This window comes from Megalopta genalis, chromosome 7 (genome assembly GCF_051020955.1).
Source record: "Megalopta genalis isolate 19385.01 chromosome 7, iyMegGena1_principal, whole genome shotgun sequence".
Classification (NCBI taxonomy): Eukaryota; Metazoa; Arthropoda; class Insecta; order Hymenoptera; family Halictidae; genus Megalopta; species Megalopta genalis.
The window spans coordinates 8,076,832-8,104,672 of record NC_135019.1 but is presented as its reverse complement, the minus strand read 5'-3'; the positions used below and the strand labels follow the sequence as shown (position 1 = coordinate 8,104,672).

The 27,841-nt window shown below is 43.2% G+C and overlaps 2 protein-coding genes across 8 annotated transcripts in view; one reads left to right on the top strand and one right to left on the bottom strand.

Moving 5' to 3' along the window:
- The window catches only part of LOC117229120 (lachesin), a 593,951-nt gene that overhangs the window by 156,588 nt on the left and 409,522 nt on the right, over positions 1-27,841 (bottom strand). For all 7 annotated transcript variants that reach the window (XM_033485304.2, XM_076523789.1, XM_033485305.2 and 4 more), the window contains 2 exons: positions 2,638-2,845; positions 732-893 (listed from right to left, as the gene is read on the bottom strand). In XM_033485304.2, coding sequence (XP_033341195.1) covers positions 732-893; positions 2,638-2,845 — 370 coding nt within the window. The remainder of the gene's footprint in view (positions 1-731; positions 894-2,637; positions 2,846-27,841) is intronic.
- Positions 2,805-27,841, top strand: part of FucTC (alpha-(1,3)-fucosyltransferase C) — a 62,112-nt gene continuing 37,075 nt past the window's right edge. The window contains exon 1 of the mRNA XM_033485300.2: positions 2,805-2,943. Coding sequence (XP_033341191.2) covers positions 2,805-2,943 — 139 coding nt within the window. The remainder of the gene's footprint in view (positions 2,944-27,841) is intronic.

Below are 27,841 nucleotides of genomic sequence, written 5' to 3'. Positions count from 1 at the left end.
TCAGTGTATGTTAGTGGCAATACACATCTTCGTCTCCGAGTTATGATATCGCTACTATCACTGTCGTCACCACTATCACTTTCTGAATAACTGTCAGGACAGTCTGACAAATCATCTAAATAAAACTCTCCGGTGCCACTTTTTTCAGTCATTGCGAACGGTAAATTTTTCAAAACGATATAACACTGTAGCAAGTTACAAAGCAAAGCAACACAACTAATGCCACTGCGCAACATAACTTAATACAAAATAATCGGTCGATAAGCGTCGGCGAGAAAAAGCCTATTAATCGGCTACCGGTCGGTAAGCGTAGGCGAGAAAAAGCCTATTAATCGGCTACCGGTCGGTAAGCGTTGGCGAGAAAAAGCCTATTAATCGGCTACCGGTCGGTAAGCGTTGGCGACGAAAAGCCTATTAATAGGCTACCGGTCGTTAATGTGTTAAGGAATCCACACACACCATTTCCGGATCGCGAGACATTTCTGGGACACCCTGTATACGCACGGTGCTTGCCTCATCAAAATGAAGATAATGCTATGAATTATCTGACTGATCGTCTTCGTATTACATGGGACGCGTTACACGAGACAACGCAGCGTGTGCAAACACTTTTGCTCACCGTCACCGTGGAATCGTTTTCGAGGAAGCGGCGACACAATATCGCGCGCTCGATTAAAATCGACTTCTTTCAACGTCGCCCGGCAGCTGTAACACGCGAAACATCGACTCACCTTTGTTATGCCGATTGAGGCTTATGTCCTGGCCGTCCTCCCGCCTCCACGTTAATTTCGGCGTCGGGTATCCGTCCGCTTTGCACGTCAGCGTCATGTTCTGATGCTCCCGAACCGCCACCGCGCTCTCGGTAGACAGCGAGTCCAATATGTTCGGCGGCACTTTAAGCAGAACGAAACGGAACGTGTACCGTGTGCGCCGGCGGAATTGAAAACCGTTTCATAAACTGTCTACGGGGCACGACAAAAATTGACAGCGATAGGGCGCAAAGCGGCTCTCAAGATGAGGAACGCGTTTCGCCCGATGGAAGCGCGCGCGCCAAATATTTCGGCAAGAACCACTTCCACAAAGTTTCGCAGCTACACAAAAATGCACTTTCCAGTTTAATCGGTTCTCGCGTTTATTTTCACCGCTGCCGACTCGAACTGGACGGAAGTTTCGCCTTTGAATTTTGCGTCTGCCGACTGTGTCGCGAGGCAGAAATATTTTTCTAACAATTTGTTGATATTTAAACCGTGTCGCGATTTCGCAAAAACGTGTCTTACGGCAATATATCTGGTCCCACTTTGAAGTATGAAGCTTCTGCTAAAAAATTGCTCTCGTGCTGTGTCGCTGATGAATTTTTGCGAGACAAGGAAAAACGAATACTCACGGCGCATTTCAGTATCAACGACGGAACGATTGAATTCTTTTATTTCCATTTCCGACTGAGTGCGTTTATTTATTATTGCAACGTATATTATTTTTATAGCGTTAACCTTCTCGTTAGAAATGCAAGCACGCCGCCAGGAGGCGCTAAATTAATTCGGTGCTCTAGCACTAGAGGCGCCTGCAGCTGCTGAGTTCACAGTGCTCGAAATAGTTTGCGCCAGCGGACGTCCGCCAAATTTTACGGTTAAATTAATGCGTGAATTAATGTAACTTAGTGTGCGATAAAATGTAACATAACGTCTGAAAGGCGTTCGTCGACGAAAAATTGCGTCGTTCACGGTTAGCGTTGCGGTTTAATCACCGTGATATACAGGGTTCCCCGGAAAGAATCATCCGATTTCAAAAATTTCTATTTTAAAAAATTACACACAGAAAATTATAATTCAAACACGAATATAGCGGGAAAATGTGCGAGTTTTACTTTTTATTATTTTTTTCTCATGTACCAAACCGTTGGATTGGTCGCAGTTCATTCGATAATTTGGTTCTACACAGTTGGCCTCCGAGATCACCCGACCTAACCCCATGCGACTTCTTCCTTTGGGGATTTGTGAAGGATCTTGTCTTTGTACCACCTTTACCTACAAGTGAAAATGAACTGAAAAAACGCATTTGTGATGCTGTACAAACAATTAACAGAGATACATTGCACCGTGTTCGGCAAGAACTTTCATATCGCAATGATATCATACGTGTAACGAAAGGAAGCCATATTGAACGCTTGTAAACAAAAACTCACACATTTTCCCGTTATATTCGTGTTTGAATTATAATTTTCTGTGTGTAATTTTTTAAAATAGAAATTTTTGAAATCGGATGATTCTTTCCGGGGAACCCTGTATATATTTTTACGCGGTACATACCAAAATCTGCCAAAGCGAAAGGGTTAACAAGTGTCCCGACGTCGTAATAACTATTCCTTCACGAACGGGTACGTCGTAAACGCGAGTCGATTTTTGTGGAAAATGTAAAACGACTTTTGTCGAACACGTAAACGGTTTTGTAGAAGTTACGGCACAAGACCCGACTGTACAGTGTTAAACAAGTTTCGTGGGTAGCGTCTCGCGCGGGAAGCGCTTCCTTTAAGATGGATTTTCGTTAAGGCACTTAGCGCCCTCTCGCTGTATAAAGTTTAATAATTGGCAGCGCGGTTGGTTGGGCTTAAGCCGTCGAAACAAGATTAAATATGCTTACCGACGACTTTCAGGAAGCCGACCTGACTCATCATGGGCACCGTGTTCACTTGGCACATGTAGTAACCCCGGTCGTCTTGCTGCACGCTGTTTATGTGGAGCAGCCAGGTCTTCTGGTTGTCGTGGGACACCTTGAACCGTGGGATCTTCACGACCACGTGCGTGTGAATGGTGAGCAACAACTGCCGGCCCACGTGCACCCACGCCACCTACGGGCAGACGAGAAATGTTGTTTACACTTCGGAGGTCGTTTCGAAGGTTATGTGGAGATTATTCGATGCTTACTTCCGGCGTGGCGCTGAAACGGGTATGTCGCAATTACAACGTGTAATTAAATTATGATGTTTTCAATTATATTTATTCAGTTGTGTATTTACGATTCAGATAAATTAATTTAATTAAATTAACACGCGGCGTTTGTAATTATATTGAAATCATATTAAAATGCAATTAATACAACTCATTTCGCGAATGTTATCATATTCTGTATCATATATATCAGCATATTCTGTATTGCTCTTCCGCTCATTTCGCTCGTTCTGTATTATTTCTGGGGACTAGAGATACGACTATTTTTAGTACGTGTTAAAAATGTTTCTAGAAACATTGGACAATGTTTCTCGTGATTCGCAACAGCCCCTTGTTTAACGTACAGCAACTTAAGATTTTTCAACTCAATTGTTTTTAAAGTTGAAAGAAAGTTAAACAAAGTGTCCGAGGGAAAAAATATGTTTGATTCGCAAGGCGCAATTAGCGTGGAAGAAGAGGTTTTTCCTGAAGATTATTGCTACTAAATGAAACTGATTTAAAAAAAAGCTACGTTCGCTATCTTAAAACTACTATTAATAACAACTTAGAATAACTTTAAACAACTTCAGACGACTTCAAGAAAATCAACTACCACTTTCCGTCTCTCCCTGAAAACCTAAACGATTCCTAAAACTACCCTTAACACTTCCACGACCGCGCTAGAAACCTCAAAAATTTTCATAAAATTAAAATATTTCATTCGATTAAACAAAAATTACGAAGCAAACTTATATAGCATAAATTACTTCTTCAGCGTTCGTACCTCTTGCAAATCTTAATAAAATTAAGCAATCGTTTTTAATTTTTCATTGATCATCCATTCTATCATCAGTCGACTGAATTTAAAACGCGGAGAATTCGCGAGAATTTTCGCGATAGTGCACTGTCCCCCGAACACTTGCCGTCCTTGATCACTTCGGATAATCAAGGTTGAATCGCATCAAAACTGGAGGAACCCGAAACGCGAGTACAGAGGCAGATCAGCGCGCATATCTAATCATCGAACGTAACACTTCGAATTAGTCCCCTCGGCCCGTCTCCGAATTACAATAGCCTAATCGAATCGGCGGCGATAATCCCCGGATAGATAGAAACGAAATTCGATTGTCGGCTGTTAAAGCGAATTAAGAGGTCGGGCAGGGTGAGAGTACGAGGCGTGGCTTGTCGCGACGCCGCGCCGCGGCAGCTCGTACAAGGAGTCGGGTTTACGATCGTCTGCGACGAAGAATCCTTCGGATTCCTTTCGTCAATGGGCCGTGAGTCATTGGGAGGCTCCACAAGTGGCGGGTAGCTCACAATAGCGTGGAAACTGCGGGGGGGATCCGCGCGGAGAACGAGAAAGAAACGGATAGCGAGAGGGCGCGGGTGCTGGATGAGCGACACCCGGCACTGCGCGGCGCGGGCTGCATCAGAAATGCTATGAACAAACATTATTATGACCGTATTTTACGCTCCGCCGGGCTAACGTTCCCCTAACTAAGCTCATTCCACGACAAAGCTTATGCACTTTCGAGGATTTCTGGGTTAAACTGCCAGCCCCGTTTCACCCCCGACGAGCAGAGACCGGCTGAACCGTGTGCTTCTTCTTTTTCATTTCCTTGGCAACGCTCGAGAACGCTCGGTTGCGCGAAAGCGCCACTTTTCCTCATTTTTACTTTTCTACCGAAGTAACGCAATAACAACTCCCTCGCTCTCTCCCTCTCTCTCTCTTTTTCTCCTTCGCCTCTCTTTCTTTCCACGGGAACGCTGGTCCGGCGATGAATTATGACCGGCCTCGTCTCTCCGAGGCTCGATCCTCCCTCGCGCTTTCGGGTTCATCGAGCTCGAGGATTCCCGTCGAGAACCTCCTTTTAATGTCCTAGCCACCGCCGCGCACCGGCGTTCTTTAGAAGACAAAACTAACGAGTACACGGCCGGCCGAATTAACGCCGTAAGTTCCCGCTTGTTCGTACACGGAAACTGAAAAACAGAGGCCCCGGGGTACACCAACGGCCGCCACTGTAGTCCCTCGGCCGCGTTCCCGAAGTGCGTTAACCTCCGAACACACCTGCGGGGCGGCAGCTCCCGGGTCCGCGACTCCCGGAACTCCCGGACAAGAGCCGCGTTTTTTCGAAAATTTTTCGCGAGCTGCACTTTTCTTGTAACCTCGGTTAATCCAGCTGGTTTTTCCACCCTTTGCGCCCGAGTCGAACTCGTTTCGTTACTCTCCGAACGGATTGTGTGCTATCCTGTTCAAGCTGCAGCTCGCGAACGATTTCATCGAGGTTGGACCGAAGCCAGTTTACCTACCGGATCGTCGGTCTTTCTGCTAATTAATTTTATTCAAACTTTCGGGCAAATGTTTCTGCGAAATTGCTGTTTCTTACATCGAGTCGCTGAGGAAGTTCGTTTTAATCGATGGAGGTAGCAACTTCTCCGCGGCTTGTTTTTACCGAAGTTTCTGCCTCTGTTATCGCGGAAGCCATTGTAAATGTTAAACAACAATAATAATAAAAGAGGAAAAGGGAAAATATTCTTTTCTACTTTTCGTATCTTTATACTACTTTATTTGTATCTCTGCTAAGACCAATAGATTTTATCACCCGTATATAATATTTATTGTATTTAATACTATATATTTGTACTAATATAAATATTAGGCTATAATATATTATAATGTACTATAGTATAATAATTTATAATAATAATATACTTATACTGCTATATATAGTATAATAATATACTTATACTGTTATATATAGTATAATAATATACTTATACTGCTATATATAGTATAATAATATACTTATACTGCTATATATAATATAATAATATACTTATACTACTACATATAGTATAATAATATACTATACTATACTATAAATACTAATATTAATCATATAATAATATTTATCATAATCAATATCGACAGTGATAATATTTATTACATTTAGAAAGAATTTTCGATTATATTTTTCTCCTCGATTTTAAAAAAGCGTTCCACAAATAGTGTGAACTTACAGATCACGTAAACAATTATTGTCCGGTTCAATAAAAGAACGAATTCGCAAGATCGATTAATAATTTTCCTGGTTAACGAAATGTTTTCTTGCGTTTGATGTTACGTAGACAGCAACGTGGTAGCCACTCGCGTCGATTGTTTCGACATGCTCGATCGATTCACCGTGAAGTCAGGGGTCAGGATTCATCGTGAGAGATGACCTGATTCGTTGATTTAATTTGTCGAAAGGATCAAAGCGCCGGCAGACAAACTGGCTGCCAGACGCTCGGAGGAACGTCATATCCGAGGGAGATTAAACCGTGGTCGAACTCTCGGTTAATCCTTGGTTTCGGATACAGCCGCATCGTTCTCTGTACCAACCCTCGCTTCGCGGAGCTTCCCTCTGTTCCTGATTTTCTATGGTAGTCAAGATCCTTCTCGGTTCGTCAAACGCGGCAGTTTCGAAAATTCGAGCGAGAAACGGGGATTTTCAACCTCTGTAATCTAGAGTTCTAGACAATCCGCCGGGAATTTCTATTCGCACCTGCGAAACCAACTTTCGAACTGCTGAAGAATGACAATCCGTCGAGATTTACGTACAAATATGTTGGAATTTGTAATTGTTTATTTGCTAATAATGCAATACAAATATAGTAATGATGATTAAAAAAGTACCTAGCGGATATGAAATGTACTTTATGCGAAGAAGAGTAACTGTATGTGAAGTCGCGGAGATACTGTCTGACTGATCGTCTTCTAGGCTGATGAACGCCTCTGTAGTTCTATGGGAAGTGTCTGGCACTGGAACGTGCGGTCCTTTTATACTGTTCCTTTAGGTAAATTCCAGGTAAATGAGAGTCCTAATGTATACGTCTTTCCCCGAGAAGCTCGGGCTTGTACTTGCAATTATGAAGCTCGGGCTTGTGCCTGTATTTATTGCTGCTATGTAGACATGTGTGTGGTGAGTATCGTTGTATATACCAACAAAATAAAACGGAATTTGATGCGTCCGAAAAATACTATTTAATTTGGCTGAATTGAACAATTGCGTGCAAGCTGAGAAAGTGAATGTTTTATTTTGAAATTGGGATTACCGATTTGTTCTCTTTTTTTTGTTTATTACAACTTTGTTATTGCTACTATCGAAGGAGGGTGGGGCATCTTGATGGTTGTAAACAAACCAGAATCGACGCACGAGTGAGGCAACCGAGTAATCTAATAATACACTGCACGACGTTCGCCGAAAGCAGCTCTTGACGAGTTAAGCTCGTCGAAGTCTACGTATGAAACGAACGACGACCCCAACTCGTCATTGTATGTCAAAGGGTTAATCACTGAATTCTCGACGATCGAATAAAATAAGTTGCTGTTACATTAGTGACCACGGAAAGGCTAATAAGCAAGAAATATCGTGAGAAAGATGTTTCGAAAAATTGCTGAACAAAATTTAGAATCGTTATAAATATCGTCGATAGGTATAGTCGTCGAAATAGCCCGTCGTCCGTTGGTTAATGGCGAGCGAAAATAAATTCGTCGGTGGTCAAGCAACGTAACAATAATAATTCACAACGATCTTCATTATTCCATCAGCAAAATTCGAAAGTCGACCTCGATTTTGGGAAACTGCCCGGTTAAATATTCACCGGGAACAATCCGTGAAATACCCGGCGTCCCGTGCAGTCAGCCGGCAGAAATAATTAATATGAATCGCGCCGTTCACCGCGGTCAATTGTTTTCGACTCGTATCGTTCGCCGGGATCTCGAAGCGAGTGCCCGGACCCGTGGATAGAACGGTCTCTGGTTCCGATTCCAAACTGCCGGCAGCTGTCGCTGATATTGGATCAATTTACGATTCCGAAATCCGATGAAATCTTTTCCGTGATGAACTGCCCGGCCCGATTAATTAGCTCCTCAGACTGGAAATCGTCGACGCGAGTGGCTCGATAAAGGGAACGACGTGCCCGTTGCAATTTTTATTGCTGGCTCGTCCCGAACGTTCAATTGCAAGTCTCCCGGAGCCAAGAAATCGCAGATTTCGATCCGATCGAATCGATCCAATCGGTGACCGATCATCGTTGTCGAATAATTATTATCGATCAAAACATTGTCTTTGTTAATTCAACGGGATCTTGATAAATTATCTTTTCGGTGCCAACACAACAGACTGTTGCGGTTTATTCTTTATGATAAAATGTTTATTCGAACTGAACGATCGCAGCACAGTGTGCACTCGCACGATCATACATCGTTGATCTCCAACACAGAGTTCAATATTTCCAAATGCCAAATGATAGGTTCTACCGGTAAATCAACGCGGATCGGTTATTCTTGTTCAATTCGGAACATACATCTATCCTTTGTTAACGATTGCACGTGATCCGGGTGTTTATTTTTCTGTCAGCTCATCTTTTCATATCCACCGTTCGCGTGTAACTAATTCGGCATTCTGAATTCTTGGTTTTGTTTGCCGGCATTTTAAACCTTTTTCTACTAATACACGCCGCGCTGTTTGTAGATACAAAGAGATTACTATAGATAAGAAATAAGTAAGAAATGATCTTGAGATTATCTGAATTAAAAGGTATAATTCTAGATCCAAAGTTTCATTAACAGTTAATATTAACCGGAGTTGGAAGTTTATTTAATGATTGTGCTATAATGTTTAGAATTGGATTTAAATTAGATAATTTTTTAAATTTTCAATTTATCATGATCAATCATTGTTCGTAATGGTTGTTTATATTTTATTAAACATACCTTCACAGATGTATACATAGTAATTAGTAAATAAGTAAATAAGTATTTCTTAATAAATTTCTTATTTCTCCTTCTTATTATTTCTTAATAAATAGTTATTACTCTCTATCGTTCCTTAGTCTTTCGTTTATTTCTGAACACAAAAATTTATTGGTCGTTCGGAAAGCTGTTTCGTTACTCAAAAAAAATTTCGTTTTGTAAACTCGTTAACCCTTAAATGCATATTGTTGCCAATTGTCTACATTCCAGTTCCACTGAATTTTATTCAAAAACCTGAGTATGTGCGTTTCCGAACGTATTGATAACAATAGACACTAGACCATGTGTGAAAGAAAAGACTTGACATTACTTTTGGCGAGTAAGTTACATGTTTTTTGACATTTGAATGTGGTGGGTGATAACCTTCGATGTGTTACTTGGAGAGATATCTTCTTTTTCGAGTTTCCTATAAAGGAGTGATTTATCTAATTGAAAAAAATTACTTCTCATCTGTTGTCAGGTAAGCTATGAACGTTTGATGTTGCATTTGAAAATTTTATTGGATATATGCCAGGTTTTTGGCCATTCGTTTACGTCTACAATAATTTTAGTAATAAACGCGTATTGTTGCCAAAAGTCTACATACAACTTTTTTTCAAAATAAATACTCAATATTATTACCTAGATTTTTTTATTTATTTTTTACGCAACCTATGACTACATTCCTATAAAAAACGATTTTTTAAAATTCAAAACAAAAAATCATGCATTCAAGGGTTAAAGAAGCACGTGATTCAGCAAATGACGGGGCTTCTACGAGATAAGATTTTGAAAACACCAGAAAAATGTCGGAGGGTTTGTTTTTATTTGAAACGTTAAAAAATTGTCCTTTATTTTCTCGTGAAAGGACGAAACAACTTTTCGAACGACCCAATAATATATAAGTAAAAAGTTAATCAAGCCGAGAAACAAATCAAAATTAGGTACGAATTTTGCGAGACCATAGATACTGTAGCGATATTTGAGCGAAAACTGCGACAGCGATTGGGCTCGTTCGGGATGGAAAATATTAGCGTACTCAGGAGGGGGCTGGTAGCTTGATAGTTAAGTATAATATGTCTTACCCGATAAGTATAAAGTTAATCAGGCCGGGAAATAAATCAAAATTAGGTACGAATTTTGCGAGACCATAGATACTGTAGCGATATTTGAGCGAAAACTGTGACAGCGATTGGGCTCGTTCGGGATGGAAAATATTAGCGTACTCAGGAGGGGACTGGTAGCTTGATAGTTAAGCATAACATGTCTTACCCGATAAGTATAAAGTTAATCAGGCCGGGAAATAAATCAAAATTAGGTACGAATTTTGCGAGACCATGGATACTGTAGCGATATTTGAGCGAAAACTGCGACAGCGATTGGGTTCGCTCGGGATGGAAAATATTAGCGTACTCAGGAGGGAGCTGGTAGCTTGATAGTTAAGCATAATATGTCTTACCCGATAAGTATAAAGTTAATCAGGCCGGGAAATAAATCAAAATTAGGTACGAATTTTGCGAGACCATAGATACTGTAGCGATATTTGAGCGAAAACTGTGACAGCGATTGGGCTCGCTCGAGATGGAAAATATTAGCGTACTCAGGAGGGGGCTGGTAGCTTGATAGTTATTAGATCGGAACAGTTGGCAGGTGGCTCGAGGAAGCTCGAGGAAGCTCGCGAGAAACTAAATCGAGCATGATCGCGGGGAACGAGGTTTCGGAGTGACGCGGGCCAGCAGCTAACGGCCGCTATATTGGCCGTTAAACGGTCCGTAGGAAAAACTCGAGCCGCTTGCGGCCTCAATTGAAATCCCTGGCACCGGTACAAAGTCAGGCTTAACTGCTGCCGCCTAGGGCTTTTATACCGGGCGGGGGAAAAAAAGCCCGCCATTCCGCTGCCGGGCATTTTCTCGCGATGAAGAACGACCCTGCAGCCCCGCCTGAATCCTCTCTCGCCACCGTTTCGTTTTTCCGCAAATTCGTTTCGCGGTTCTCGGCTTCGGAACCGTCGAATCCCAATCGAGGCGACTCGCGGCCGAAACATCGAAACGCGATTAACTTTTCATCGTTATTGTACAATATTAATCCCCTGCCGTCGAGAAAGGAGCTTTCAATTAGCGCGTCGACGGTCCCCCGTTGTTCCGCAAGGTAAATACGAAAACACGAGAACACGCGCGTAATTCTTTGCCGTCGAGCTTCGTCGTCGACGTGTGCAAACGCAACTTCCGGCGCCGTCGCGCGTGACGCAATCGATTTGCCGGGCTTGTCTCTTAATGCGTGCGCTACCAACGGCGTTGATATTCCGCGGAATTAAATCGCGTTCGGTCCCGATTCTTTTCTCCCTTTGCCGTCGGCGCCGGACAATGGGAGAACGTTTCCCGAGCGAGAATTCTGTGGCTTTGTTCTGGCCGAATTAAAACTCGTCCAGGCACCGTGGCCGTTCAAACGTCTTCAAACGGAATCACGCATCGCCGGTAGGAAATGTTTGATCGCTTGACCGAGGAATAATTAATACCTTCCTTTGATCAGCAGAATGCAAATGGACAACGGACCGGCGTTAACAGGATCGGGAATGTAATGAGCAGAAACGTCGTGGAAATGCGCGCCGTTGCTCGACGAGATTTCCAGTGCCGAGAGAAAACCGGTCGGTTCTTCGAAGATTGTTTCGGGAACGGTCGAAGGCGCCGATTGCCAGCGATTCAATTAAAGGGAACGACAGAGCTTGAGTCGTCGTTCATCGACGGTTCGGCGCATGATTCGATGCGATCTAGATCCGTCGCTCGGCTCGCGATTACTTTCGCGCTCCGGTCCCATGCGGCTGTCAAACAGAACGCCGTTTTATTTTATTTTTTTCGTTGTTTGTTCCCGAACGACTGACGCGCGCAAAACCGATAAGAGGGGACGGGATTGAAAGGGATGTAAATAAAACGGGACGCGGTCGGTGCGAAAACTGAAATAGTGGACGAAAAGATGGCGAGAGTTTAGATTAGCGGCGAAAAGATGGCCGAGAGTTGGCAAGCGTCGAGACGCCTGAGTTCGGTGGAAATAAGGCAGAAAGCGGAATGAAATTTTGAAAGCGATGCTTCATGGGATAGCGCGAACGATTCTAGATCCTCTTACAGAGTTGCTGTTCTATAGAAACGGAGATCACGAGTACTGGAGAAGCAAGAAGCAGAAAATGGCCGCGTTGCTATCGGCGCAAAGGGAACTGGAAACAATAATTGAGAGTACGAAGGAAGTTGTATAGACTTGTAACCTGTTCAATGACGTAGAAATGAGTGGGAAGGTTGAAAAGGGTATAAAATTGTGATAATTTGACCGTTGTAAAATTAGCCAATGGTGGAAATTTCAAGGTCGAGTCGAAGGTTGTTAAACGGAAGGCGTCGCTATTTAAGAGAGTTCGCGAGAAAAGGAAGAGTAAAAGTGTCAATACACAGAGAGATAAAATGAACGTTGGTAGTTTAACGAAACCTTTGCGTGAAGTTGTGTCGGGTCGTGTATCGATCGAGGTTTCGATCGAGCGATATTTCAAGTTGGCTGCGAAGCGACGATTATTTGTACGCGACGCGTGCAGTTAACACCGTTTCGTAACAGCGATTCCGATTAGGGCTTTTCGAACAGGGACTATCCGGAAGAAGGGCCGCGGTCCGCGACGTTCTAATTGCGACGGCGAAGTTTAAATCTCGTTAAAGGTAAGGGGGTCTTGCGTCATAATTTCTAATTTCTCCGGAAGCACGAATCGCCCCGGATGTCCCGGTGAGTGACAGTAATTATCCGACGGCGGCCTTAGGCGTGAAGTACGCGGTCCGCGCCATCTTAACGCCGCAAACTCGCGCTGCAGGATTTGCATTCCCCTTTAAATACGTGCTCGAGGAACCGGCCCGTCGCGTCGGCGTCCCCGTCAAAATCTGCAACGACGCTCTGTTCCTCGTTGAAACGCTTCCAGATCCTGCAAACGAGATCCCTGTACGTCGCTCCCAGACGGCCGCCGTCGATTGTCAGCGTCTCTGCCAAATACGGTCGCAAGGCAACCTGGGAGCCGGACCATTTTCTCGGCAAGAAAATCCCGCCTTTCTTAAACGGCCAGCCAAACTTCAAAATTCAATAGGCATCCCCGCGGTAATTCGCTTTTTACCTAGCTCTCTACCCGAAACTCTTTCAATTCAACGAAGGCAATTCTTGGCTTCGAGAAAGTGTACGTCGATCGAGGCGATAATGCGGGGGGTCGTCCTTACACGGGACGATCCTGTAGACTCTTCTGAATACGGTATTATACTCTTTCATAACGTTAGAAATGTTGTATCTTTTTTAACGCGTTAACTGCTGCGTTATCTTGTTCGAGCAATGGAATGGTTTGTCCGAGTTTCAAAATGAATTCTTGCGGCATAGGCTGAACGTCGAGTTTTCAGCATCAGGAATTTTAACTTTTCAATTTTTATCTCAGTTTTGGTACTTTGTTAGTTATCCATATCTGTCTAATGGAATTATTTGCTCGGACGGAATTATGCGACACGGAATTGAACTTTTTAATTTGAGTGGGTTGTTCGGAGAATAATTTTGTTTCTTAAGGAGAAATACCGTATCGATACTGTTTTAAGGAACGGAATTACTTTCTCAGCAATCTAATCATTTGATTGATCCCTTGTCCTACGATTTCTTTTACCTTTACGCTAATTATATATATAATATTATTATATATATTATTATATAATATTATAATTCTATATATATATATATATATATATATATATGCCCTTAATTGTATCTTACTAAGAATTCTATTTATTTCGATCGAGATAAATTAATAACGTTAAAATAAATTAATGAAATCTAATAATGTAACAGCGCAAGCGATTAGGTCAAATATTTGTATTTTTAAAAATTGTTCTACTATCGTGGACGAGGAATTTCGTGTCTGGAGAATTGCGAGTATAGAATTGAGAATCGACGGTTGCAAATTGAAAATCGAAAATCGAGATTTCCCGTGGCTAGCCGCGGGTCGACGTTAATACTAATTAAGAGGCCGCGTGCGCGAGCGAAATGCCAAAAGGATTAATAAACATCCCCGTCGCCGAGGGAACGGTCCGGCGGTCCAGCTGTCGGCGCGGCCGCAGCCGTAAAAACGGCCCGGCGACGGTAAAGCTAAACACCGTGGAGAAATATAAGAGCGACCTTGTGGGAAATCAGGCTCGGCCTAATGACCGAGCGCCAGCAAACGCCCGGGATATTTTTGCAAAGTTGATTAAAACGGGCTACCCTCGGCCGACACTAAACGCCGCGTCCTCTCGGAGCTGGAGCGGCCCGTTTCCCGCCTTCTCGTTCGCTCCCATTACCTCCTCCGCTGTTACGCTCCCGGGCACTCTGTTACCTTTTTTCCCGGCCTCCACTTTCCCTGTCCAGGGACGACCTCATGCGCGGGGGTTAATTAAATTGTGGACCGGTCGATCGTGCCGAAAGCTCGCTCAAACTCCGGCCGCCATTTTCTTGTACGCTCTAAGATTTCGGCGAGGCGAGATCGTACGACTCGTGAAAAATTCACTCTGCCACCCCCTACGCTTTCTATAATATTCCATCCCCCGTCGGAGGTTAACGTCTCTTAAAGTCGTTCGCGTCGATGCGATCCGAAAGCAAGCTGTCCCTTTTGATCGAGTTTCTTGTTACAAGTTAATTTGCTTGCGCCGGTTTACACGTGATCGCCGAGTTCCCAGAGAACTTAATTTCAAGAGCTATAGAATAACGGGGGCGTTTACTGCGGGGTGACCAATTGATGTGGCTTCGCTTTGTTTTCGGGCATAATTAACCTCCTAATATTCATATCATCAATCGACATATTCGATTTTTGCGTGCTCCCGTTTCGTTGATTTTTCGATTAGAAAATCGATTAATGCTAATTCGTTGCACAGTATCGCGTATTTTCGTGTCAACAACGAGCAAATAAACAAGCCCCTATTTTCGCACGGACGATTTCTCTCGCGAATAGTTTCGCACGGAAATGTTTTCCCGCGACTCGAATTTTGGCTATCTTTTTTTACGGGACTTCCGTAACTTCTAATTGGACACTGCACTCGGGTAATTGACTCTCGAGACGCTTCCGGCTCGAACTCCCGATAAGTTATTTAATGAAATTTTTACGTCACCGCGACGCATCCGCGCATATGTATCTAAATTAGAGTTTTCCCGGGGCGACCCGAGGGATAGGGAAAGTGGAGTGCCCGAGCACCGCCCCGCCCCCCTGCATCTCAATTTCGTTTTTCCTTCGGCGCGTTCCTTTTTCCTGGCCCACAGGTTTAGTGTCGCGTTTCATCTCCGCCCCCCTCCCTCCGTTTCCACTTTTTGAATTTCGCCACGCAGCCATCGTCATTACGCGCACCACCGCGACAGCCACTGTAATGACTCTCGAACGACTGCGAGGCCGGGATCGTTTACGGCCCTGAGAATTTTCACCGCGGATTACTCGCCGGGAAAAATTTAGTGGCTCGTCACCGTTGACGATTATCGATCGCGCGTGGAAAAAAAAGGCAACGCGGAACAAGAAACGTCTCCAAAGCTCCGCGAGTTATCCCATGCCAGAAGCTAGTCCCAAAGCTAATTGACGATGTCCTGGACGTCTCAACTTTAATTAGAAACTTCAAATTCGATAAAACATATTCGCGGACGCGATATTCTCCGGTCGTGAAACCGTCTCGGTCGTAAGAGAATCGTGTTCGCGGGAAAAATGACTTTCATTCGCGACCGAATTAGGACTCGAAACCATGATCGGGACAGTGCGAAAAAAATCGCTCCGGATTGGTCGGTATTTTGCGGAAATCGTTTTCGAGTGCAAGATTTTTCGAACCTCCTGATCATGGTTCCGAGTCCTGATGCGATTGTAAGTCGGGGTCAGTGACCCAAAAGCCGTAAACGCGATTACTTTATGCTGATTTTATAAGCTCAGACTATAGTGTTCGCGACTATACAGTCGCATTTGACATCGATCACAGGATCATTTAAAGTCCAAGGTGCGAGATAAAGTTCAAAGTACGAAAATATATATGAATCTACAGTAATTTCTCCCTAATTCGCGCTCAGATTGCGCTTAACCCCTTAACGCACAGTGTTTTTGAAAAAAACCGGCCAAAAAAGATCAATTTTTAGTGGAGAATTTTGATATACTGTGCTTTTGTTCCATGGAAAAAGGCTATATTTTGTTCTTGAATAAACAAGTGTTATAACTTACAATCTCATGTAAATGATAAATATCAATAAAACGATTTTTTTTCTTTGCTTTCACATTGTTATTTTCAATTCTCGATTATATATTCGAGTGTGAAAAATTATAGCAGCATAAAATACAACGCCGCTCGAATTATCTCGAGTGTGCACCGTTTGGCCTGTTTGGCGAGCTCGAATTAACTCGTGCGTACAAGTTAAGGAGTTAAATTCGCTCAGATTCCCGCTTAGAAATGGACAATTCGGGAAGAGCAGCTACGACTATTTGAACCTTGCGACTCGTTTTTATAGTTACCGGTTGTCAACAACTATGAAAGTAAGACGCAAGGCTTGAATAATTGTCGCATTGTCCGTTTTTGTGCGCAATCTGAGCGCGAATTAGGGAGAAATTACTGTAGATTCATTTGCGATGCATCCAAAAACAATCACTTTGTCTCGGATGTCTTACGCGAACTATTGTATACACTTCGCCATAATTTCCAGCTTGATAATGTGGAAGATGGTGAAGATTCACAACGACATTTCTATTCTCAAACTCGATGAAAATTACTCTATTTTGTACATTATTCGTCGCTTTTAACCGAAAGGTACAGCGCGGTCGACTGCGACTGCGAGTCACCGTGCATACCCAAAGCTTTGAATGATCGCGAGAGTCACTTAAAAATCGGCTCCTAATTAATTATCGTTCGCGATCCGTGATGATCCACTTTCGCGGGCGTGTAAGAGTAGCGGAAAATGGTTCGCGGAGGAAGTCGTCGGCGTTAATCGGCGGATATTATCGGGGCCGTTTCGTTCGGTGTTTTTTAACGCGGGGAACAAATTCCGTGGGCAGGGTTGCGCGGTGGCAATCGTTGAGCACGAGAGGTAACTCGACGATTTATCGACGCGGTAATTAAAAATAATTTGAGGGATCGGGAGGAGATTCCGTCTCGACGGTGCGCGCCGAGCCGCGTTATCCATCGCAGGCGGCTTGGCGCGGCTTGGCGCGGCGCCGATGCTTGACGCACTCGCGCGCCGTAATCCGGTTAGCAAATTAATTATTAAATTCGTTTCCTAATTAGGTAATTACCGAGAGCACTCGAGCATGCCGCCTCAACTTTTACTCCCGGAAGAGCACGCTGCCAGCCGCGTTTCCGCTAAGCGCTCGCTCCGCGCGAATAATGGACGAACACTCGGAACTTCTTTTCCGCGGGCGGCTCGATTACATTTTGCAACATCTTGGCCTAACTGCTGAAGCCCTCCGACCTCATCCAGAGAGCGATCTCTTTTGTTTCGATCACTTTAAACCTCGTCGAATTGGTTACACAGGGCCGAACAATTCTACGAATCCGGATTTCGAGCTGCTCAGTTTGATCGGTGCTTTCAGGAATCATTTCTACGCTTGAACGCTTTTTCCAAATTGTCCCCCTTTTTGTAAACAAAAATGAGCAATTTGGAAAGAGTAGATACGATCGTTCGAGCCTCGCGACTCGTTTTTATAGTCGCTAATTGTCAACAACTATACGGCTTCGGGTAGTTTGCCTGAGGCAAAGACGAGTCATCTACGTCAGCCCTGAGCGAGTCATTTCGGCCGCGCGAGTCACGAGCCCCCACCACCACTCCCTCTCTCTCCCCACTACTTGGGTTTCGTAAACACTGCTACTACTGCGCGTCGCAAGCGACGGCGCTGCCGGAGTGACGACGAGGGACGACTGGAGGTGCGTAGTGGGGACACGTCACGCAGCACGTAAGAGGGGGAAAGAGCCACGTTTGGCTCACGAGACGCGACTCGCTCAGACCTGACCTACGTGACGTCACAGTGTACTTAATATGTAAGCTATGCTAGTCAGATATATCCGCAGCATCGTAAGCGTGGCACACCGATGTTCCAAACGTGTTGAACTGTTTAATGTTCGACATTAATGAATGTACGAAGATGTTTCATTTTCAGAGATCAAATTCCATTGATTAAATATGATATATTTATATTATATATTATATAATATAATATGTATTATATATATAATAACTATAATATAAATAAATATAATATATATTATACTATAGTTATTTACTTAATTATTTTTAAACGACACGCAAGCCCCACTATTTTCAAAAATGTTCAAAAATTACGGTCACATCTCGCATGTAATATACATTGGTATATTATTAGTTAATAGTAATTAAAATAATTAGTTATAATAATTAGTTAATATAGGCAGCTAAATAATAGCGAGGAATAAGAGATCGTCGTTTCGCAAACTATCCGGTCGAAATTTCGCAAAAGACACGAGCTTACGAAAGCGATGATAATCGGAGAGGTTTATCGCGAAGACACGTGCTTTTCGTTTCCCGTTTATCTTGGATTTTATTTCCGTTCGCCACGCCGACGGGTTCGCGTGCCATTCCCGTTCGTTCAAGTTTCGCTCTCTTTCCATCGCAGGCCGTTGCTTCGAATCGCAAACAGAAGCAGACGATAGAGGCGCGCGATAATGAGCCGTTGTGTGCGCACACTGTGAAACTGTTAGTCGATTTTTCATCGACGGCAAGTTCGTTTCCAGATAATTATCGGGCACTCGCGCGACAAAACGGCGCGGGCGCCGGGCCGCGCCGCGCCGCGCTGCGAATATCGCGAGTAACGATGGAGCGATAAAAATGAAGAGGCGCGAAGAGAAGAATAGAATGAAATTTATTATGCGAGGTAATAATAGCGACGGTAAATTAGCTGCGATTGATTTACGATCGGCTGGCCTTTGATTTATCCGGAACGCTTTAGGAACATTAATTGAGCATCAGCGCCGCCGCCATGATGGAATACGAGCAACGCTGCGCGTCGTGTTGCGTCGCCCCGCTCGAAATTAAATGCAAATATTGCAAAAATTGCCGGCCGTTCCCTCTTTAACACTTTTCGTGCTTTATTGCTGAAATCTCTAGCCGGTTTACGGGATACAACAATAACGCGAAACGGCGTCCTTTCGATCGAAGCTCGTCGCCGGAAAGAAAAAACAAGCGTAAGCCGGATATTCGGTCGGACATTATTACCGAATAAAAGGAGACTACATGCACGCGTATAATTATTTCCGAATCAAAGGAGAATACACGTGTGCGCATAATAACCCGCCGGGATCGCTAGAAAAGATTTTGATCGGTGGCAATCGTCGATGATCGTAATTTCATCCTATTCAAATACTCGGCATTGTTCCGGCTCGATTTACTCGTTAAACGCAACCACGCTCGAAAATGAAAAAACCGTCATGAAAGATAATCTAATAACGCTGGCGGTGGAATCGCGAATTGATCCGCGATTTAAATACTTTCTTCGAAACAGAAAATTCTCGACGCGGTCGTTTACGTTTACTCGTCCGTCTATGTTAGCCATTGCCGAATCGGATCGATCGTTAGCACACGCTTTGAGCATTATGGATGCATACATGCACCCGGCCAAAGCTATCGGTGTGAACCACGGACGCATATATACGTCTGGTAAACACGTTATATGCATTTAGCAATTAGCTGTTTTAGTTACCTGATATACATTACGGAAACCGATACATTTTTAATCTTATAAATCAATCGATAACCCATATCTCCTGTAAAACAATAGTCTTAACTGCATATTTTGAACTACGATTTCTTTTTCGACAACGTTGAATTATTTGAATTGTTTCGAATTAATATTTATCCAAGATAATTATCCAAATGCATTCTTGCTGGTCGAGTATTTTATACGAATAACAATTGTTCATTATACGTCTTAAATTATTCTTTTTATTTATTCGAATAATTCTTTGTCCGAATGAATTATAACCCATATGTCCTGTAAAACAATAGTCTTTAACTGCTTACATGGAACTACGATTTCTTTTTCGACAGCGTTGAATTATTTGAATTGTTTCGAATTAATATTCATCCAAGATAATTATCCAAATGAATTCTTGCTGGTCGATTATTTTATACGAATAACAATTGTTCATTATTCGTCGTAAATTATTCTTTCTATTTATTCGAATAATTCTTTGTTCGAATGAATTCTTGTTATTCAATCGAATGAATAATTCTTTATTCGAATGAGTTCTTGTTATTCGATTAAATAATTCTTCAATCGAATGAATAATTCTTTATTCGAATGAGAGTTCTTGCTATTCAATTGAATAATTTTTCAATCGAATGAATAATTCTTTATTTGAATGAATAATTCTTTATTCGAACGAGAATAATTCTTTATTCGAACGAATTCGTTGTTGACCTGCGGCCCGCCAATGCGACGCCTCGTTCGAAAACAATCGACGACAATTGGTTTTCGAATAACGGGCATTGCCACAGTACGTGGTCAATGTCTCGTCTTTCACGCCCACATTGGCATTTGGGATGCCTAATCGAGCGACTGAGAAACCCGATTAGAGTAATCTGCTCTGCATCTATTCGTCGTTGCATATAATATACCAATAATAATAAATCTCTCGTTTCAGATTTTTATCCGCGCGCCATGGTTTTACGAATCGTATTGCGAAATTGTTGGAAATAGTTATTTCCACTTATTTATTAGGAGTATAGAAGGTAAATATATTAAGTAAATATATTTATTACGAGATAATAACTCCTTCTAGGAGTTATTATAATACTCCTTTAATTACTCCTTCTTTGGCGACGCCGTTCCGCGTATTTTTCATTGCTGTGATTTTGGCTAATTCTTTAAAGTCTGCAAAAGACATATCGGCGATATACAGGGTGTCCCACAATTATTTTAACAGCCGAAAATGAGGGGTAGCTGAGGTCATTTGAAGTAACTTTTTCCTTTGCGAATTTGCAATCTGAGGCTTTGTTTACGAGTTATTAACGAAAAACACTGGCCAATGAGAGGTGACGGTGCGAGGGAGAGGGTCCGCGAGAGAGTCCGCAACACGAGGCTTTGACAGAAGGTCGGGACGGACTCGATCCGCGTTCGAAGTATTGAACAAGTCACCAAGCGAGAACTTTCCGGATTTTTTTAACTACATAACAGTGATATTTTTAAGAAAAACGCTGTTCACCTTTACTTTAGAACGTCTGAAGAATATTTACTAATTTTTCGGACCCGAAATAATATGAAGTTTAACCTTGACAGCTGTTTTAATTTTCTGGTGTGCATGACACCTCGTGTGTACCATATGAAATTTTTATGCAAGGTGTACAGTGAAGATTAACGAATGATTTGCAAAGCTGATTTAATAATAAATAAGGGACGTAAAGGATTTATTTATTAGAGAGATATGAAAAATATTATCAGTAAGAAACTCACCCATTTAGTTGAGGATGCATTTGCTGGCTGAAATTCATGATGTCGAAGGGCACTGACCTTGTACAACGTACAGCTGATCTTTCACTGCACTGTCACCAAACACTGATCACTTAATTAATCACTGATAATCCGAATCACTTGTGGATATTTAAGAAAGATCACTGAGACTCGTTCGCGGATAATCGTTTATTCGACGCGTTCGTTCGGAAGTCGACGTTTCACTGCCAAAAAATCGAGGCCTCGACCGTGGGCCCTTGTCGTTCGTCTTTCGGCCGTCCGAGGAAATAACACCCGATACTATTTTCTTCGAAGCGCAGGGTACCGCCAAATGAAATAAACAAGATATGCCGAGACGTAAACTGTGTCCGACCCGCTGTCACCCTGCGCTCTTAGAACGTAATTAATGGCCGTGCGAAGAAAATGGTATCGAGTGTCATTTCCTCGGACGGCCGAACGAAGAACAACAAGGACCCACAGTCAAGGCCTGAATTTTTCGGCAGTGAAACGTCGACTTCCGAACGAACGCGTCGAATAAACGATTATCCGCGAACGAGTCTCAGTGATCTTTCTTAAATATCCACAAGTGATTCGGATTATCAGTGATTAAATAACTGATCAGTGTTTGGTGACAGTGCAGTGTAAGTGAACTTCGCAAATAACCATACCAGAGGTTCCACCGACAGTATCCCTCGAATGTTGCGGTCATCGACCTGGGATCAGCTGTTCGTTGTACGAGGTCAGTACGTACGAGTCAGCAAATGCATCCTCAACTAAATGGGTGAGTTTCTTATCGATAATATTTTTCATATTTCTCTAAAAAACAAATCCTTTACGTACCTTAACGCGATTATTTATTATTAAATCAGCTTTGCGAATCATTCGTTGAATTCTGTTCGTACACGGAGTTATTTAAATTAAAATATCATTTACGAACTTTGCTAATCTTCACTGTACACCTTGCATAAAAATTTCATATGGTACACATAAGGTGTCATGCACACCAGAAAATTAAAACGACTGTCACGGTTAAACTACATATTATTTCGAGTCCGAAAAATTAGTGAATATTCTTCAGACGTTCTAAAGTAAAGGTGAACAGCGTTTTTCTTAAAAATATCACTGTTATGTAGTTAAAAAAATCCGGAAAGTTCTCGCTTCGTGACTTGTTCAATACTTCGAACGCGGCTCGAGTCCGTCCCGACCTTCTGTCAAAGCCTCGTGCTGCGGACTCTCTCGCGGACCCTCTCTCTCGCACCGTCACCTCTCATTGGCCAGTGTTTTTCGTTAATAACTCGTAAACAAAGCCGCGGATTGCATTTTCGCAAAGGAAAAAGTTACTTCAAATGACCTCAGCTACCCCTCATTTTCGGCTGTTAAAATAATTGTGGGACACCCTGTATATAGTTTGTCGTTGCTCCTTTGGCTGCGTTTTTCGCTGATTTCTTCGCATTTTCGTTACCCTGAACCCCGATGCGAGGAGCCGGTGTCCGCTAGAATTTGACTTCGCCGTTCGTATTGGCTTTTTAATTGCGGCCCACTGCAGGTAAAAGGTTGCCCATCGCCGGTTTAAAGCGCTCTCCCACTCATAGAGTTTTGAATATGTTCCCGAAACCAGAAAATTCCGGGAAAAACGGCAAAGGACTAGGGCGCGCGGCCTTTGTTATTTACGCGTCCGCGTTCCGATACCACGTTGCCGCGCGTAGTTGATTAACCGACCATTGTTCGAGGCGTTATCAGAAGACGCCTGTCGCCGGTTTTTCGATCGAAACGCCATTACCGAACCACCGCCGGCATCCGTCGAATCGAACCCAAAGAGGACAGAGCGCTCTCGTCCCTTGCTCGTGGCTCCCGACGACAATTTTTTCCCCGGCTCGTCGTCCAGCGAGGCCGAAACAAGCCGAGACGAGACGCGGCGCGACGCGACGCGTTTCCATCTCCCCGGACGGCGTTCTTTGTCGCCGTTCCGCGAGAGACAATCGGGGGTGGGGCCCGAGTCGCAAAGGGGCTTGTTGCGAATGATTTTTTCCCACGGATTCGGGACACGTACCGCCGCGACTCGAGTATCTGCCAGTCTCATTAGACTCGACGCTCCGTGAATACGGCGCGGTCCCAGGCGGGCCGGAGCGGGCTCGAGCGGACGCGGCCGAGTCGGTCGGCGGGCTCGCTTTGATCAAAACGCCAGAAAATTCCATTTACCGGGGTGCCAAAGCCTCTCTCTTTCTCTCTCTCTCTCTCTCTCTCTCTCTCTCTCTCTCTTTCCTTTCTCTGCGTCTCCCACGCGACGAAACCTCTCCCGCGTCTCGGCCAACCCGATCCGGCAGAGTCCTCGATTCCTGGCCGAGGCGAAAGAAACCGTACGATTTTGTCAATTTGCCCGGATTTAATTATGCCGCGGCATTGTTCCGTCCTCTAAAGGATGGCCACCAGGAGGCCCTGCGTGGTATTTCCACGGGAACCTCTGGAGAAATCCCTGAGTGGCGAATTGAAAAAATTCGGTCGAATTTAATCGTTCCTTTTCGCAAAAGGGGCAGATTTCACGATTCCTATCGAATCGATGAACCGGAATTGACTGCGCGGCAAATTTGGGCACGGTGAACTTTGAACGATAACTATTCGTCGAACGGGGAATGTTCTGACGTGGAAAAATGAGTAGCAGGATGAAGTTCGACGCGGAATCATAATAATAATTTCTTAAGACTGGGAGTTTCATAAAGATCGTGAATATATATTTGTTTGAATTATGTACACGGAATCGATTTAAATCTAAAATAAAATACTGTCTTCCCAAAAGAAGGTTATTTCATAGTACTTAATTATTTATTATTTTAATTAAATTTATGTTGTGCCTCTTTATTTTCTTGTGTTCAATATATAGTTTGTACGATCACGTACAGAAAAATAATATTTATTATTTTTTAATTTATATTTAAATAATATTTATTACAATAACGTAATATTTAATTAAAAGGCAGTATGAAAACGTTGTTTATTAGTTTTCAATTTTTACTATATATATATCGAATTTTTATATATTATCTTCAAATAAAATGTTATATTCTTTTCAACAAATTGGGGTACATTGGTATAAATGATTATTATTGTAATAATTCCTGATCAGTGGAATAAGGAATGCTGTTTCTCGTGGATCCGCGAGGTTTGCATAGATTTACGATAAAAATTCCTTCGACTCGACTGGCTTAGCACACGAGGATGCAACTACAGTTGCGAAAACGAGTTAATCGGGCTAATTAATCAGGACGGGTTTTAATGGAAGGTTAAGCAAATGTTAAGTTAGCAAGATAAACATTTTGTCGAGACATCGAATAAAGCAAGAATTGAATGACAATGTATTTCTTCGTTTAACAGTTTCAATCAATTGAAAATAATGTAACGATACTGTTACATTCTTCTAATTCTTCTCTTATTCTCTTATTTTGCTCTTATCGATTGTTGCAATAAATGCATAAAACCCGCAGTCTCGTAATGCGATATTTCGTAGATCCTTCCTTAATCGCAAGAACGTTTTAAGTTATTGTAAGAACGGTTTAGAACAATATGTGGAATTATACAGGGTGTTCCATGTAAAACAGGCTCCAGCCGCCATCTTCGATTCAATGCTACGAGATCACGTAGAATTCTGACGATGATTGTAAAAGAAGCATCGAAGAATTACTTTCACAAATTGGAAATTATCAACGTCAAAAAATTACCAGTCAGATAAGGACCCGAATAACATTATCAGGCCGATTCAGTTATGGAAAAAGTGTTCGAGTAATTACAGTAATGTCTCTCTAATTGACGCCCAGATTGCGCACAAAAATGGACAATTTGGGAAAGGGAGATACGATTATTCGAGCCTTGCGGTTTATTTTTATAGTTGTAAATCGTCCACAATTATGAAAACGAGCCGCAAGGATCGGATAATCGTATCTCCTCTTCCCAAATTATCCATTTTTGTGCACAATCTGAGCGTCAGTTAGGGAGACATTACGGTATCATTTGTTTTGATTCCAAGCTCAGAATTCCAAGCTCAGGATTCAAAGCTGAGGATTCCAAGCGGAGGATTCCAAGCTCAGGATTCCAAGCGGAGGATTCCAAGCAGAGGATTCCAAGCTGAGGATTCTAAGCTCAGAATTCCAAGCTCAGGATTCCAAGTTGAGGATTCCAAGCTGAGGATTCCAAGCTGAGGATTCCAAGCGGAGGATTCCAAGCGGAGGATTCCAAGCTCAGGATTCCAAGCGGAGGATTCCAAGCGGAGGATTCCAAGCTCAGGATTCCAAGCTCAGGATTCCAAGCTGAGGATTCCAAGCTGAGGATTCTAAGCTCAGAATTCCAAGCTCAGGATTCTAAGCTCAGGATTCCAAGCGGAGGATTCCAAGCTGAGGATTCCAAGCTGAGGATTCCAAGCTGAGGATTCCAAGCGGAGGATTCCAAGCGGAGGATTCCAAGCTCAGGATTCCAAGCGGAGGATTCCAAGCTGAGGATTCCAAGCTGAGGATTCCAAGCTGAGGATTCCAAGCTGAGGATTCCAAGCTGAGGATTCCAAGCTCAGAATTCCAAGCTGAGGATTCCAAGCTGAGGATTCCAAGCTGAGGATTCCAAGCGGAGGATTCTCTTCCCAAGGAGGAGATCTCTTCCCAAATTATCCAATTTAGTGGACAATCTGAGCGTCAGTAAGGGAGACATTACTGTAATTACTCGAACACTTTTTCCAGAACTGATTCGGCCTGATAATGTTCTTCGGGTCCTTATCTAACTGGTAATCTTGTCCACTAAAATAGATAATTTGAGAAGAGGAGATACGATTATTCGAGGCTTGCGGTTTATTTTTGTACTTATAAATTGTCCACAATTATAAAAACGAGTCGCAAGGCTCGAATAATCGTATCTCCTCTTCCCAAATTATCCATTTTAGTGGACAATCTGAGCGTCAGTCAGACATTACTGTAGCTCTCTGCCGAGGAGCGTAGCAGGTGGCCGTCGCATCTCAAATTTCTCGTGCACAAGATTGCAGTATTGCGTCCGCTCGCAGCGAGTCCGTTCGTCGAATCCGAACCGGGAAGCGGAAGAAGATGGTAAACATTGAAAAGAGAAACGTCGAAGAGAGAAAAGGGACGCGTCGGTTCTGCCGCGGTGGCGGGAGCGCATGCAAACGCGTGCTACGGCAGTCCCGTAATCGCGACAAATTTGGCGCAATCACGCGGCTCCGCGGTGATTGGCCGCCGCGGGGATAAATGGGAGCGGCACGTGTTCCGAGGTTGGCTCGACGCTGCTCCCGTGTTTTCTGCCTGCGTGTTCGAGGGAATCCACGCACGTGCACGTGACTGCGCGGAAACAGGAAGACGCTCCCTGGACGACCGAAGGCGTTTATTAGTCCGAGCCAATTACTTCGAAAGCCGTTAAGTCCCCGGACGGCAACGTGCACTCGGAAAATTACTGATCGATTTCGCCCAAGCGACCACCGGCGCGGCGACGAGACACCGGAGCGGATCGTGTCGCATTCCCGCTACTCTTATTCCGTTACAATCAGCCGGTCGACGCGACGAGGCTTTAAAGCCAGTCTTAAGCGTTATTCCGACGAGCCACGGCCGATCCGCAATTCCCGTTAATCGGAAAATTTGTCGCGAAGCGTCGGAACGTTCCTCTTACGCCAGAACACTGGCAACGCTCCGCGCTTATTAACCCCTTAACGTGCCCGCTCGAGTTAACTCGAGCGCGCTAAACTGGCCAAACTGTGCACACTCGAGATAATTCGAGCGGCGTTGTACTTTATGTTGCTATAATTTTTCACACTCGAATGTAATCGAGAATTGAAAATAACATTGTGAAAGCAAGAAAAAAACAATCGTTTTATTGATATTTATCATTTACATGGGATTGTAAGGTATAACACTTACTTATTCAAGTGTAAAATATATCCTTTTTCTACTTATCACTTACGACTTATTTCTTCCTTGCGAGCCGCTTTCCGACAGCGTATTCATATTCAGATTCTGATTCGCTCATTTTTCAATATATATTTTACTAAAATGTAATGTAAAATAAAATACAATAATAATAATAATAATAATAATAATAATAATAACAATAATAATAATAATTTATCAAAATCCAAAATTGCAATAAAAATTTTGATTATTTTTGTATTTTTGTAATTCTCTTGCCAAGACAACGTTCTAAATTGTGTTTTTTTATATACAAAAAAATTGATTTTTTTGGCCGGCCTTTTTCAAAAAAACTGTGCATTAACGGGTTAAATAACCGGATTTCTGTTATCAGCGATCGTCGGCGACAACGTTATCTGGCCCGCCCGAAAATTACCACCCAGTCACGCGCCAGATGTTTAATTTAGTCATTTGCGGACCACCGATGCCACACTCGCGAATCGCAACCAAAGAGGAACAATGACGCAACGCTCGGAAGGCGGCGCAGAATGTTCGCGAACGTTTTCGATTGTACCGTGAGCTTTTATTCACAGTTATTTCACAGATTCGATTATTATCGTAGCTCCTGTCGTTCTGCGTAAATTCCGCGCGATCTTCGCGATCGTCGGCGACGGCGACCGGAGACCAGCCGTGGACAACGTGCGTCGATCGCGGCGTCGAGGTAACATCGAGTTTCCCAGGGAATCCGAGGGAAGACGGGAAAGTTTTAATAATTCGGCCGATCCAGTTT